Below are 16,765 nucleotides of genomic sequence, written 5' to 3'. Positions count from 1 at the left end.
AGAGCATTGTGCTGTATTATTCATGTAGGCTAAGCACCACAAGAATGACACACTACAGCATTTGCTTCCTAACTAATTTATATAATTCTATACTAGACATGGTTTAATTCACTGTTATAATACTTATTTCAACTAACTTGTGATTGTATTGGGCAAACCCTTGTATATACAGTACAATCTTGCCTACCATCTCCCCTAAACAAATAATGCAATTAAAATACATTTCCTCAAAGTGGTAACAAGACATTGAGAAAATATCAGATAAATTCAAAAAAGTCAACTGAAGAAATAGAAAAACTTCTACCACATAACCGAATGACATCTTTTTTTGAAGAGTCAAAAACTGCACTGCGGTACAAAGTGACAGTGCTGCCTTTGGAGACCCAAATGACATGTGTTAAAGTACAAGGGGGGTACTTAAACTGTACCAATGGAAGTCCCCTGATGGTCCAAAGTACGGGAGCTTGGCTCATTAATCTAACAAAGGTCAGAGCTTTCAGCAGGCTTTCAGGGATAGGACTGACATGCTTTTTGTCAGCAACCATTTCACCTGTCACTGTGAAAGAAGCTGTATAATTCCTAGTGCATTTTCGACAGGGCCTGCCATACAGACTGAAAACTACACTGTTAACCTGCCCTTTACAAAGATGCAGAGAAATGGCAATGATACTGTAAACTCAACACTCCCCAGGGTTAGTAAACGCAGATGTAGAAAATATTGATTGGGAGAATCTTACAGCCGTCAGTATGTTCTAAACTGTGTTCTTGCAACCCCCAATAGACTACTAACTTTTATCCTTCATTATAAGAGCAAAACACAATCGTAAAGGAATCCTTTATGAAAGCCTTTGCTGCAGCATATCGCATAGCAGCACGGCGAGCATAGTAAAGTATGGGCAAGCTACTATCTGATAAGAAAAAGTACAATTTATTGCGTTTAAGGGCAACTTTTATAATCCACTGGTCTCAGACAAAAGAAAGGAATTGAACCAGTACCTCTGCTTTTTAAATTAACCTGTACTGGTCAGGTCACATGACAATGATAATTCTTAAAATGTGGGGTCCTTACAGCAGATGCAAACACCAAACTCAAAATGTAGTATTTCTTTTTTATGATGTACAAATGCCATACTGATTTCTTTGATTTGTTGACCAATATAATACACGTTCTTTAGTTTTATATACTTGTTTTAGCCTTGTCACACCCTGCCTAAAAACACAGCATCTATATATATATATATATATATATATATATATATATATATATATATATATATATATATATATATATAAATTGTTTGCAGTTTCCCCTGTTTCGAGTTACTAATACAAGTTTGTAACCCCAACAGTAGGAAAAACAAATGACTAGAATTATTTTTTCAATACAGTTTACTGTGTGCTGTGTTTTACCTAGAGATTTTATAAACACTACAGAGAAGCAGTTTACAATCTGAAAGTGGCAAAGTGACATGGCTGATTTCATCACTGCTCTGACTCAAACGCCTCTGATAAATTGGACTGTTCTGTAGGTTTAAAAAAAGCCAAAACAGCTCAGCATCACCTGTGCCATCACAGTCAAGAGATCTATAATAAGCTATCCAGTACTAGTATCTTACACCCCAATGAGCACAGAAATGAAACTACTATATGATATAAATAGCATATATAAATAACATATATTGTAGATAAAAAAAAGAAAAAGGTACCAGGAACAGGTTAAGATTATTGATAACACTATAATAAAAGACAAAAGGGTGCCTTTGGAACATGACTTATTAAATGCACTACCTGCCTTATATTTGATTTAATGGAAAGCTTAACAGTTTAATATGATTAAAATACATTTAAAAAAAAGTCAAATAAGATGAGAAGCAGCAGATTGGATATATTGCAACATGGTCTGTGTGCAGATAACAGGGCAGCAGTAAAAAGAGCAATTCTTATCTAGATTATGAAAAAATAAAAGGCTACTCTGCTTCAAAAGAAATGTCTCAGGATTAACAATGTCTACCTTTGTGCTCTTCCAGTTTGTATTTAACCAAGATCTGGGCTGTTTAAAATAATAGCTCAGACCAGCACAGTGAAGTATGTACAGATATATGCTTGGTTTCAACAGAAGAAAATAAACAAGAAGAAAGGATTTCCTGTGGCAAATGGTAATGTGACTGTTACTTCAGAACACAGACACACTTACTGTATGTTCTCAAGCACCCGCAAAAAACAAATAGCACATACTAATACTGTGGCCCCTATAATAGGCCATAGGGCAAAGGGAGCAGTCAAGGTCGCAAGCATCTGGCAAGGGTAATTATACAGCAGTGCAAATATTTATTTTAAATAGGTTCTGAGAGATAAGGTGTTGAAAGTGAGTCTGCACCTATATTAACCCACCTCCATACAGGAATGCTTATTGAACAGAGGAGATTAAAGAAGGCTTACAGAAAATGTGAAGAAAATTCAAAGAAGTAGGTGACAAAAAGAGAGAATATTTTATGGCATTGAAATGTGTTTTTATTTCCTTCTTTTGTCCAAACATAAATGCTGCATTTTGTCATCAGGGTTTTACATGCTGCCTTTCTAGCCTTTTAAAGAACAATACATGAGATCTGATCACTCAGAATGGAGCTCCTAGGGCTGAAACACCCTGCACTGCCATTGTCAGCTGGGCGTCTTGAGAACTCTTAAGATCTCGTTCATCAAATTCGAAAATGTATATTTTTTTACAATTTTTTTAAAGTGAAAAAGTGAAAGGTCATTTAAGAATAGGAGCACAAAAGGAGACTAGTTATTACCATTACATATTCTGTAAGGACCTGTTTGATTAGAGGAATGATTAAAAAAGAAAGGCAATGTATCCATTAAATACTTTAATTCCTTAAATATAATTTGGCCAATATTTAAGAAGACACTGTACATGTAATACATCATTAAATAAAATATTTTAATCATTATTCAGACAGGGTACACAACACTGAAATTGGACATACTGGGCCCAAATCACAAACCTTCAAGGACTGTGAGGGAATGCTTTGCTGTGGTCCTGGTGGGAATTGTACAGTGCATATTTCATAGCCAATATGGGGATAATAACACTGTCTGACTATTGTTGTACCATTCTCTCTGTAATGCAACAGATTACATTTACACTGCTATAAAATAACAAATCACAACCCGAGTGGCGCATCCAGTAAAAGCACTCGCTAGAGTGCAGGATGCGCTCTATAGCCTGGACGTCGCGAGTTCGAGTCCAGGCTATTCCACAGCCGACCGTGGACGGGAGCTTCCAGGGGGCGGCGCTCAATTGGCCGAGTGTCGCCCGGGGGGAGGGAGGGTTAGGTCGGCCAGGGTGTCCTCGGCTCACCGCACACCAGCGACCCCTGTAGTCTGGCCGGGCGCCTGCGGGCTTGCCTGTAAGCTGCCCAGAGCTGCGTTGTCCTCCGACGCTGTAGCTCTGAGGCGGCTGCACGGTGAGTTCGCAGTGTGTAAAGAAGCGGGCGGCTGACGGCACACGCTCCGGAGGACAGCGTGTGTTCATCTTCGCCCCTCCCGAGTCAGCGCAGGGGTGGTAGCGGTGAGCTGAGCCTAAAAAATAATTGGGCATTTCAAATTGGGGAGAAAATAATAAAAACTAATTGGCAATGACTAAATTAAAAAAAAAAAGAAAAAAAAAAATAACAAATCACAAAAGGTTTCAGATAGAGGTAAAACTACAGTAGCAAGCAGTTTACAAATACTGCATCAGCTTTACGTTACTACAGTTGCATATATGAAATCCACAGGTTTGGTTTGTAAATCACCATTACTCCTTTACTATCTTTGTTATGTATATATCTCACTATAATTAGGGTATATATACCGTACTGTAAACTGAATATACATGCTTGGGGATAAGCAGGCTTCAGATTTAAATATATGGTCTTGATCCAAACTATGGAACTTCAAAACATGACTGCTTCAGAAATCTCTAGCTACAGTAGAACCTGCTTCAGGAAACTCTGCATTTCAAGTGAAAAGGCTTGTTTTATCCTTTTAAATCATTCAGATCAGACTCACAACTCTCTGCTAGAAACAGTACATGGAAGGTAATGCACAGGCCGATACACTTGACAACATTACAATGGTGGACAAGCAGAAAATAGTCTTGTAGCCCTGCAATGCTACACTATGCACCTTGACAACCCACCATCTCTGCCTCAAACACTGAGAACATTTACACCACCAAAGCTAAGTTTCACATCTGCGACTTCTAATCAGGAACATCAATGACCAGCTTAAGTTGTATCAGTGACACACTCAAGCTCTCTTCAGAAATCATCTTTAGTAATTTTGTAATTAATATGAGGCACTTCGACTCAAGAGAACGGCACATTTTGTAAAGTGTCTTAAGAAAAGGCTTGAAAAATCTAAAAGGACTGTCACAAGTGTAATTTCCATTCTGGATCCCCTGGCTCTCATTTCTGTCTAAAAGCACAGAGTAACTAATTGTAACAATAAAAAAAATTTCACTTCATGCATACTTTTTCATTACTTTCAATTGACTACTTTACTCAAAACCACTGATACCTTGGGGTAATTATGCATCATCATTATTACGACTTAATGATCTAAAGATGTGATGACATCTGTGGAGTTCTCCCTTGAAGTTCTGGCCCTATGCCCATGTACATTTGGCAACTCTTCCAATCAGGCTGTGTGCCTTAGGATGAAGGACAAAAGCTTCATGTAACAGCATAGTAAGGCCTCAGGTTCAGTTTGATTTTACTTCTCATTAGTGAAATTTGACTATTCCAGGTAATTTAAAGAAAATAAATACATATGTATATATTTACATATAACGGAATAAAGTTTTTGGTATATAATGCTGACAGACTATACATTACCGACACCTGAAACCTAATCAATTAATTTTCAACCTTACAAATACTGTGTCGCCAAAATAAATATATAATGTACACGTGTGTGTGTGTGTGTGTTTATCTATCTATATCGATATAGATATACCTTTTTAACGTGATTTAAATTCCATTCAAACCCTAAATACCCTGTAAAGGGTTTGATATTGCCTTTCGCTATCTGGCAGAGGAGATCCAAAAGCGAGTTATAGATGGAACAGAATGTCTCTCTAAGTCATATGTTCAACAGCATTATATAGAATTGTTGCTGGACGAAGGAATTGAAGCTCCCTGAGTACAGAACTGAGAAGCTTAAGAATAAAATCTGTCATTCCTTCCAAAGATCTGTTGCCTTCTGGCAAATTATGGCGTTGTGGTTTTTGATCAGGCCATATATGCAAAAGCAGTAGCTGTCATCTGGAAGAACCCTATGGAATTCAATCGCTTGCATGGGAGGTTTTCACATAGCTTGTACCCTACTTGCTGTAATAGAGAAACACTTTTCAGATGCTGGACTCGGGGACATCCTTCTAGAATCAGAAATCATTGGATTGGGATCTATCAATGGAGTGCTAGAAGGCTGTCACTACAACAGCGCAGTCCGCATACATAAAGTTATGATGGGAGCCCTAATGTGACTTCAATGGGAAACATTTAGACAATGGCTTGAGGAATGCAATCACAATGAGACAGAATTTCAGCCATTAGTAGAAGTTATTAGTAGAAGAGATTCGAGGGCAGTTCACAAAGGATACTGTTGTTTTTGTTTAAAATGCCCAAGTTTGATGCTTTGCACCAGTTATTTCTTGAATTCTGCAAGATCGACAATGGCCCAATGGCAGAATTCTGGACCTCCTACATAGAAATGGTATCTCTGCTTTTGTCATTTATCAGGGCAGGCAAGGCAAGAAGGAACCATATTTGGACTGTGCGAAAGATATGCTCCCCTGGATGCACTCTTACGACAGACATGCAGGCGATGAGGGAAACACCACTGTAGCGATCAAGACTCCAGACACAGATGTGCTAGTGCTGGATTGCTTTTTTGCAGAAGGACATTCCAGCAAGAACTGGAACAAGAATATGCACCCGATGGAAGCTATGTTTAAGAACTTGAGCCTAGCTGTGTGTGAAGCTCTGCCTGGAATGCATGCTTTCACAGGTTGTGCCACAACCAGTGCATTCTAGGGAAAGGGGGAGAAACTCTCCTTTGACTTAACTGTCAACAGTGCAGGACATTGTTCGTCAATTAGCAAACTGGGGTAGCAGTTTGATATAAAAGAGCTACTCAAGTCTTGTGAAGCTTTTGTCTGCTCCTTGTATGGTAAAGCAGGAGATGATGTTAATGAGTGCCATTACAAACTCTTCTGCAGCAGAAATCTTCAGAGCAACCGGTTACTACCATGCAGAGCTGCATTAAAGAAGCACATACAAAGGGCAAACTACCAGGCTGCCATATGGAGACGTGCTCTGGAAGTCAAACCAACTATACCGGACCCTGCTGGAAAAGCGGTGGCCTGTGGTTGAAGGGGATCTCGTTTTCAATTGAATGGATATCTTGCCTGCTCCAAATGCCCTCATGGAGCTTGTCAACTGTGGCTGTTCAGGGAAATGTAATGGAGTCTGTTGCTCCTGATTCACCAACAAACTGTGGACAGAGCTGTGAAAACTCTACACATTGCCAAAGTGACAGAGAATCTGAGGATGACAGTGATACTGACATAAAAAAAATCAAACTTTGTTTTCCCACCACTGCAATACTTCTCCATTTTTTTTTTTTTTTAAGTTTTGTGATCAGAAGACAGTGCTTCATTTTTGTATGCCAATTATGGGACAGAACAATCCCCATCTGAGAAACAGGGAGGGTGGATACTGTACTCCACCCCCACTCCCTCACATAAATCAAATCAAATCAAATTTTATTTATAAAGCACCATTCACACTAAAGGCATCTCAAGTGTACAGCAACAACAATCCACAATCAAATACAACCCAAAAAACACAACCAATATACAGCAAAACAATGTTTAAAAAGACAGTAAAGGCACACTAGGATAGAACGGCCAATGTATAGAAGTAAGACTTAAGTCTAGATTTAAAAGCTGTAACAGCCCCATCCTCCCTAACAAAGGTAGGAAGGGCATTCCATACCTGTGGTGCTCTGTGTGAGAAAGCCCTGTACTCACCCTCGGGACAATCAAAAGACCTGCATCCTGTGATCTAAGTGAATGACTGGGTACATACAGGGTGAATAACTCTTGTAAATAAACAGGTGCCAGGCCATTCTGGGTTTTATAGGTTAGCAGCAAATTCTTAAAATCAATTCTACACTCCACGAGAGCCAATGTAAAGGAGCCAGAACAGGGGTAATGTGTTCACTTTTGCTAGTTTTAGTTAGGATCCTAGCGGCGGTGTTTTGGATGAGCTGGAGTCGAAATAGCACACTTTTTCGGATACCAAAGCGGAGTGCATTACAGTAATCAATTCTGGGTGATACAAATGCATGCATAAGTCTTTCGGCATCACATATGGAAATGATGTGTCTAATTTTTGCAATATTTCACAAATGATAGTTGGAAACTTTAGTAACTTCGCTAATATGTTTCTCAAAATGACAGAGTGGGGTCAAAAATAACGCCAAAGTTTTTTATATCTGAACTAAGACCTGAAGAGAAGTTACTAAGCTCAGGCTCTTGTAATACCACATTATTTATTTGTTTTTTGGAACCCACTAGCATAACCTCTGTTTTTTCTGAGTTCAGGAACAGAAAATTCATCCATCACTTAATACTGCCCAGTCCCTGACCACATTCCGGCGCCTCCTTAAGACTCACCTCTTCAAAGAGCACCTGTAGAACTCCTCTGTTTGTATCCTGGGACACTATCACCCTTCATGTAAATGTGCTTTATTTTGCTTTTATCAGCCCCGATTTTACTGCATTTAATCCTGTACTTCAGAATACTGTAATCTGCCAAGTTTTTAACCTGTAGTACTTTGTATTTAATCACATCCTGATGTAACTATCACTATTTAATCATATCCTGATGTAACTATCACTATTACCTGCTGTATTATTGAATTGTGGTTTGTCAAACTTGTACTTTACTTGAACAAAAGTTATTGTATTTCTTGCTCTTATTGTATTACTTGTATTGTAACGCTTGAAATGTTTTTGCTTACGATTGTAAGTCGCCCTGGAAAAGGGCGTCTGCTAAGAAATAGATAATAATAATAATAATAATATCTGTTAGAAAAGCCGTAAGTAGCCCACCAGCACAAGTACATCCTGGCTTTACGGACAAATAAAAATGTGTGTCGTCTGCATAACAATGGTAATTCACCCCATGTCTACGGATAAAGTCAGAGGAAGCACATATAGTGAGAACAAAAGTGGACCCAAGACAGAGCCCTGTGGGACCCCATATAGGACATCAGACCTTTCAGATCTGTCCTCCCCATAAGAGACAAACTGGAATCTGTCTGCAAGATAGGACTTAAACTACGAAAGAACAGTGTCAGGCAGTCCCAAGGTGTATTCAAGGTGGTTAAGTAGAATGGAGTGGTCTATAGTGCTGAATGCAGCACTTAGATCTAAGAGAACTAATACTGAAGGAGAGCCCAAGTCAGAGCTTAAGAGCAGGTCGTTAACCACTCTTACAAGAGCTGTTTCAGTGCTATGAGCCTTACGGAATCCAGACTGGAATTTCTCCATTACTCCGTTTAAAGGGATATATCTAGTTGGGTTGCAACTACTCTTTCTAAAATTGTATTCTAAAATTGTCTAAATACAGCATTTCCTATCACTACATAATGAGATGAGCAAACATATGCTAATGCAGACAGCAAATTACAACCACTCGGTTTCCTTGAAAAAATATTTAACAAAAAAAAAAAAAAAACCTCCACTGAAGTTCAATCCTTATAATAGATTAAGTTAGAACTCAAGTATTGTTTCTGAATTTGGCTGTAAGATATCACTTAAAAGTAATATTTTGTTCATATCTTCATTTCTTTATTTTGAATATTTACTGTTGCTCGTTCTGGTTAATTTTAATGGGTAACTATTAACCAGTCCTGTTTTCTTCTCTACATTACAGGACTGGTATAACGAAAGGGGTCAAGTATAACAAGTTTGTGAGTTTATTTCAGTGATGTACAAACTGTTCATTCATGCTTTAAGACTGACCTGATAGCTGAGTTCCCCAAAGAGCAAATCAAATGTACTAGAACACAAACTTGTTTTTACAATTTCAAACAGTAAGTGCATTAGGATCAGGAGGGAACAAATTACCAAAATGGAAAGGGTTTACAAACTCCCACAATATTTTGCAAACATATGACTTTGTCCAGAGGAATGCTCAGCGATAGCTGGGATCGTTTTTTTTGTCCTAATCATTCTCTCATCATTTATCCCACATATGGTAAGAGATAACCAGATGGCACATTAACAATAAAATCGGACCTTGGCATATACCAGAGGTATTCAGCATTGTAATAAACAGGCTGATTCTAAAAACTGTGAATTAACATGCAACATTATCATTCTTTTATTACATTATAAATCACAAACTGTGAAAATAAGTGTCTGTATTTCAAAGCATTTTATTCGATGCCAGATGAAAGCTTCTGTCCAGATCAAGTGTGGAGTTCTAAATACCCAGGTGAGTGAGTCTGAGCTACAACACCTGAAGTGAGTGTGCACTAGGAGGCAATTTCTCAGATACATGTTCTAGTGTAGAGGTAAGGTGGATTTTAAAAATCCCTAAGTGAAGACATGAATTTAAATGACGCACATACAGTAATCCTGAGGGCTCAACACAAAACAGATGAATGTTTCTCGGTCTTGAACTGTTCTGCCAGGGGATATACTACATAGATGTAGTCTGCAGAGAAGCTTTAAATACTTCAGAAAACTTAGAACAGGAGCAATGCTAGGGAGGCAAGTTCCATGCAAGTCTGTCCTGCTGATGTTATACACAGCTTGGGGGCATGCCAGGGGTGTAGCTAGGTTGGAATGGGCCCCGGTACATACCATTGGAAACAGCTACTTGATGCCTTATTGTGGATATATTGGGTTTTAATTTCTGATTTACAGTTGAGAAATTACAAGGGCTGTAACACAAAGTGGTCATATCCATGCCCATATATAGGGTTGAAAACCAATTTACTAGCAGTAGGGTACTTGGTGGTGTGTGCTGGCTAGTGGAAAGGTGCCGGCTAGTCCTTTAACTAATTTGTCATTGTTCGTTAGACCTACTGTTTTATTTTATTGTGAACAGAAACATTTAAAAATGTTCACATATTTTATTTGTCCCTTTTGAAGAGCGAGTGGGCCCCAAAGGCTTGTGGGCCCTGTAGCAGCTGCACCACCTGCACTTATTATAGCTACACCCCTGGGGCATGCAAAGTGTAACACAAGCTTAAAAGAAAATAAAAAACGTGGGAAGAATACAAGAAATTCTGATAAAATTGTACGACACACCACAGTAGGCCTGCCTTCAGACTGAGGAGCAGTAAAAGCTACATAACTCTTAAAACGTGATAGCATTCTAGAATAATATTCAATACCAGCATTATATAGAATTACTTTTCAGAAATGTAATTTAAAAGATATATGAAATGGGGCTTGGGCAAGTACAGAGATTACTGTTAAAGGCGGGCAGGTTCATTTTCAGTCCTTCCCTTGGTACAGAATCTTCATGCAGCAGTTGCATTTGTTGTTACAATCTCTGACACTGGAACGCCATCCTCTTTCTTAAAACAAACATTTACTTTTAAAAAAGAATCTTCCGATTACCATTCATCGATTACTTATAATAAACCCAACGATTTATTCTACTCCGAGTACTAAGTTGGAAGCCGATTGCCTTTTTGCAAATTTGACAGTAAAAAAAAAAACACACCCCATTAGTTTTGCTAGCAATAACAAGGGCTGCAGCAATTTTGCGCAGCCTTAAAGCACTGTATACACATCCATACATAACGAGCAAATGGACTCTAATTACAAAATACTGCCACACTACAAGGATCCTGTTACCTAATTTGAAACTAACATAACAGTTTTTTTTTTTACATTGCAAAGCAGCTGTTTGTTTTAAAACCATTAGCCACAGAAACCAAATCTTCACTGTTGCCTAAAATAAATGCATTAATTATTACCAGTATCCATTTTGCCATCCTGTGCAGCAGGCCCATCCGGTATCACACTCTTCACCTGCAGGAACTCATCAGGATCATCGCCTCCAATTATAGTGAACCCGAATCCCATGCTGCTCTTCTGCAGGGCCGTCGAGAGGAATGTTCCCTTCAGCTGTGTGGCATCTCGAGTGAAGAGTGGCTTTTCTACATTCATTTAACACAATGGGAAAACAGAAACAGAAAAGTCAGGTGAAAGGAAAGGGTCTGTACAGAAAGGGCACTGGGAGCAGGTCCACGTTATTAGACAAAACACATAAATACAAAAAATAAAGATTCCATTCCACTGAAAAGCAACTGTTAACCTTTAAATAGAGGCATGGCACATAACATTAGCCAAACAACTACATTGTATTATACATACAGCCATACATGTACAGAGTTTGGGGTAAAAACCATCTGTTTGATATCTAGCATTCTGAAGCTGTATACATTGATTAAAAGGGACAGTCTACAAATTCACTCAGGAGATACATGGGACTTTGCCCTGTTCTCTTGTGGCTCAGTGGGAAAAGGAAGGATGTACAGTAATGAATGAGAGATGTTATAGTAGGTATGCATAGTGTTTACAGTAACATTTGAAAGTATAAATTAAGCCTCCATCAGTCTCCATATTCAATCTTAATGGATTTATTTTCTTCAACCACCACTTTATTATATATTTAAATGTTGTGAATCTGTAAATAGTTCCTTTATGGGACTGTTTTTTATTCTACCAGTTGTTTAATAATTTTGAATTAATAATAATTTAACAAATTAAATGTCTCATTTTGGTACAAACTTTTTTAAAGACAGTCAGATATTTCAGTGTAGGTGATTGAGCCAGGAACTAATACAAAGACGTACGAGTGAGCTTCACTAAAACAGCTGGCAAAATCAAGGGGGTGCACCGTGCTTCCAGTGCCCCGGGGGCTGGCAAAAGAAAAAAAAAGAAAACAAGCTAAGGATAAACAAAAAAGTAGGCTTTGTGATGCAGCGTATCCCACTATTTTACAAGAGCGCAGCTTTCCTTGGAAGCTGCACTTCAACGTACCATGCAGCCCGCACACTCCAGCACTGCCACTCCGAAACTGGGACAGGTCATTCATACTGCGGGACCGCTGGGGTGCAGGGCCAAAGTGAGCGAGTTTGGGCCTAGGTAATGTTGATGAAGAGCCCTCTACTGTTACAAAGGAGAAAAACCCTCATTCGTAGGCTCCAGTCTCATGCACATTCCCTACCGAATACTGATTGTCTTTTTCTGATACTGTTTTTCTTTATTCATTTTCACTCTTACAATATGAACTCATATGCCGCTACAGCTACATGTTAGTAGTAAAACACACAGAATAGGCTAGATCTTAAGAGACAAAACACATTGAAATATGCTTGGAGTAATTGCAATGTAAGGTGAATGAATATCAGGAGTACCGTAAGCACCCCACTATACCTCTACACCTGAAAAAACCTTTGAGAAGGGATATGAGGGATTACCTTGGAAGACTTGTACCGCCTGCAAAGGCGGAGAAGGGAGGTCTTGATTTGGCATTTGCTGTTGATGTAGTCTTCGTTTTGCTTCCAGAACAGGGTTTTCAAACTGGGTCCTTCTGTTTATGTGACTGGGGTTGAAGCATAAAAAAATAAATACATTATAACTGTGACAACAAAGAAACAACTATATTCAATTTATTTTCACTTTTAGTAGTGTTGCTCAAGCAAGTGGGCTGTATCTCCAGTCATGTAGGTTCAGTACCTTCTTCTGAATGTATAAATTTTAGAAAAAAAAAAATGATACTGAATCTCCTGATGTAGTAGAAGACATTTAGTATAACACAATATACTTTTTACATATGCAAATATGATAATTTGTATTAGACATAACTAGTTAGCAAAACATCACACATTATATATAAAAACACATCTCACTATCTACACACAATTCATTAAGATGCATTCACCTACACACAAAATGTACTTGTATATTCTTCAAAGTTCCCTCCTCAATGTTCTCCGCTTCCTATAAACAATGCTATTCCTTTTAACTTAAAAGTTACCACAGCCACTTCTTGGGTTAAAATAGCCAGTTATGGCAGTAACAGCTTACTTAAAAATGTTGGTATACTTTAATCCCAGAAAAAAGTGTACAAAACTAATTTAAATGGGGATTTAAAAATATATATAATAATTGGGACACACTGCAGTACATTTTTATGCACCATTTACATTAATCCAAATATACGTATTTTCAAATGTTTTTGGTCGTCCCCCTTTCCTCTCACCCCTCTGACAGATGTTCAGACTATTAATGTGAATCAAAAGCGAACTGACAATTAATAATATTCTTGAAAACTTACTCAACATAATAATTGCCGTAAATGGGGTCATCAATTTTCTCCCAGCCATATGGAAGCTCTGAAATATTCCAACAAGAAGACCATTATTTTAGCAATTTTGTCAATTACATTTATTTATAATCCAGGGCTGGCTGTCCGTATATTGGATGGACAGTTGGAGCCTTGTCACATATTCAAAATCACTGTGCTCTCACAGAATTTAAAATACCGACAGTCACTTTGTTTACAGTTACAGATGTACAGCTGTAAATATAAAACTGAATGACCAAATTAGTAAGTAGACATGCCGATTTGGATGAAGAACAATTAAATGAACTGGAATGACCAGTGACTACTACGTGACTAATCACGCAAGATGTGATCAAATTAAAATTAAAAAAACAGCTTTATTGGATGTACACGTCATTGCACTTGATACAGTATCGTAATACACGCAGTCAGTTTGCCACAAATGTATTCTTATAAGCAGATTGCTTGATTCTTACAAGCTAAGTATTTTAGCATGGATAGTATAAGCATGATTTTGTCCCAGTGGTTTTGAAAACTATATGCGGTTGATTCTTATATAAATAATTTTTATAAACAGAGTGCACTGTGTAATATCTATCTATATATATATATATATATATATATATATATATATATATATATATATATATATATATATATATATATATATATAAACACACACACACACACCCCATAATTTCCTGATACAAGTATCCTGCTGATTTCTGATCGGTCCTATAATATTCTGTTAAACTATAAGTAAAAGTATTCATATACTTTACAAATATTTTGTTTTTAAAAGTTTTTAAGTACAAAAAGTATTCATACACATTCAATAATGCCAAACATTCATTCAACTGGGTTCATGTTCAGTGACTGGTTGAGCCATTACAATTGACCTTTTCTTCTTTGTCAAGCCAATTTTAGAACACCCATGGTATTACAACAGCAACCACATTCAACTACTATACTGTGCAGTGATTATAGCATTTATATTACCCCATCTTAGCTTTTTGTGGTTCAACAATAGAAGGTAGAATACATAAAAAGCAACACAATAGAAAGTGGAAATACAAACAATACCAGTATCTCAACAGCTCTTAAATCTCCAGTGACAGAGTATTTACCCACATGGACACTGAATTTAATGCCATCTCAATCCAACACTGACCTCCTGGATACGATGCAATTGTATCACCCATAGTACTAATAGAATCAGACCTTTCTTTCTGCTAATAAGAAATATTATAATAATGCAATGATCACTTTAAGTAATTGGCTGTGAGCAGTATGCTTAATGTACTGTTGTGAAGTACTGAAGCTAAATTGATTACGCAAACTACAGACTTCATGTCTACAAAAAACAACAAACAGAAAAGTTTTGATTGAAGATGCAATAAGGTTATGATAAGATAATGGAGTAGGCAGTATTATTATGCAGTGAGCAGTTTTGTTCAAGCTGACTGATACGAGGGACCGGCTCATCGACTGGAGAAGTTAAACTGGGGTTGAGAAGAAACCCAGGCAGCGTGCTTGGAGAATAAGAAAGGTGCAGAGTACGAACATTGTACTAGAGAAACAGCAATTTCAAATGTCAACTTTAATGACCAACGTGTATTAGACATGTAAGTAAGCTGTTATATTCTTTTGTTTTTCTGCTAGTTTTCCTCTACAGGGAAATAATATTTTAAAACTGAAGTAGAAAAAATAACCTTCAATATCTTAACCAAAAAAAAAAGTACTAATAATACTGTAATCAGCAGTAATATGTTTTTCCAGCAAATGTGTAGGTTCTAAAGACAAGGTATATGATTTGCACTGGCAGAAGGATACATTCAATAAAACAAAGGTAAAGTTTAAAATCTTACTGATAGAGCCATCTTGTAAGTGCAATAACCCACTCCAGAGTGTGTAAGATATGTCTTACTGCTCACCCTGCTGTGGTTTGTTGGCTTACTTACTGTAGTAGCTACATGCTTCATAAAGACAGGAGAGTAAACGCATCTGAAGAATCCAGAAGCACAGAACATGTAATTTAATGGGACTGCAGTCCAGACACGTTAGGACAGAGGAATCATCAAAAAAAACAAAAAAAAAACACCTACAGTATGAATAACAATTAAAACTGCATTGATATCACAACATGCATCTATGAATCTATGAGAAGTCAAGCTTTTGGAAGACATTCTCACCACTAATTTAACTGGGAGATTTGTTTACAGCTCAGAAATATAAAATCCATTCTCTGTTTTTTTTTTTTTTTTTTTTTTTTTTTGGTAGACCTGCCAAATTTTCAATTTTATGCAGGTTCAGTGGAGTCTCACTCATCTGAAACCAGTGTATTGCAAAGCCTCTGTCAAGAAAAGTGCATTTGAGGAGATACATATTTAACAAGGCAACACATTTTTAGCCAGTCAGTTTTCATATACACACTCTACTGCAGCTGAACAACAATCAAAATAATTAGTCATATTTTTCCCCCAGCTTTCTAACTGAGTTACACACATCTCTTTATGAGTCACTAAAACCCACTATATACCCAATTATCGATTCCTCTCTGTTAATTCCAGGCATTGAATCTCCAACCGTACAACTGCCCTGAACAAAACTAATATCTGGTAAAGATGTATATTTTAAATAAAAACAAGTACAGTGTTATGAGATATAGATTCAGATGCAGGGTTGCAAGCCAAGCACACAGCTTCACAAATGTGTCCAAAATCATCAATCAATAACTCATTATTTTTCATGTTGTTAATACAAGACTGACAGTATTATTCAGAGGAATAAGTATTGATTCTGCAAAGCTCAGAACTGTATTTACTTCCAGGGGCCAAAACATGCATACAGCAATTGGTTGCATGTATTAATGTATCATAATTTCATGACTATAATGCATGCCCTTTATACATTTTAGAAGGCTGTGAGCTATACTCATGGTCTGCAGTATACACAGGTAATAATATTCAGTACAGTATACTATGCTGTTATTTATATAGAGTTAAGCCCTGGTCACACCTGGATTGATAACGATGACCATAAATCAATTATGGAGCAGTCACACCAGAATGAAAAAGGCCTTCGATATACTGTACAGCAAATGCCAATCAACTTTTTAGTACACGCCCACTTTTATTTCCAGCAAGATGAGGGACAGTGATGAGGAACATTAAGAAATACTCCAGTTGTATTTGATCAACAGAAGGCATAGGAGACAGAGAAGACGAATGTAGGTACACAGAATATTACAGCGTAGGGAGGAGTTAGGGGAATTCCACACACTCGTGGGAGAACTGTCTTCCCATGAAGACAAGTTCTTTCAATATTTCAGGATG

The 16,765-nt window shown here is 37.5% G+C and overlaps 1 protein-coding gene across 4 annotated transcripts in view; it reads right to left on the bottom strand.

Moving 5' to 3' along the window:
• LOC117419695 (membrane-associated guanylate kinase, WW and PDZ domain-containing protein 2-like) overlaps positions 1-16,765 on the bottom strand; it is a 293,429-nt gene that overhangs the window by 61,794 nt on the left and 214,870 nt on the right. For 3 of the 4 annotated variants that reach the window (XM_034032701.3, XM_034032702.3, XM_034032706.3), the window contains exons 7-9: positions 13,422-13,479; positions 12,562-12,686; positions 11,053-11,235 (exon numbers count right to left, since the gene is read on the bottom strand). In XM_034032701.3, coding sequence (XP_033888592.3) covers positions 11,053-11,235; positions 12,562-12,686; positions 13,422-13,479 — 366 coding nt within the window. Of the gene's footprint in view, positions 1-11,052; positions 11,236-12,121; positions 12,251-12,561; positions 12,687-13,421; positions 13,480-16,765 lie in introns of all 4 variants that reach the window. The other variant, XM_058986121.1, reaches the window with a different exon arrangement.

This window comes from Acipenser ruthenus, chromosome 14, assembly GCF_902713425.1.
Source record: "Acipenser ruthenus chromosome 14, fAciRut3.2 maternal haplotype, whole genome shotgun sequence".
NCBI classification, from domain to species: Eukaryota; Metazoa; Chordata; class Actinopteri; order Acipenseriformes; family Acipenseridae; genus Acipenser; species Acipenser ruthenus.
This window is presented reverse-complemented; position numbering and strand designations above follow the sequence as displayed.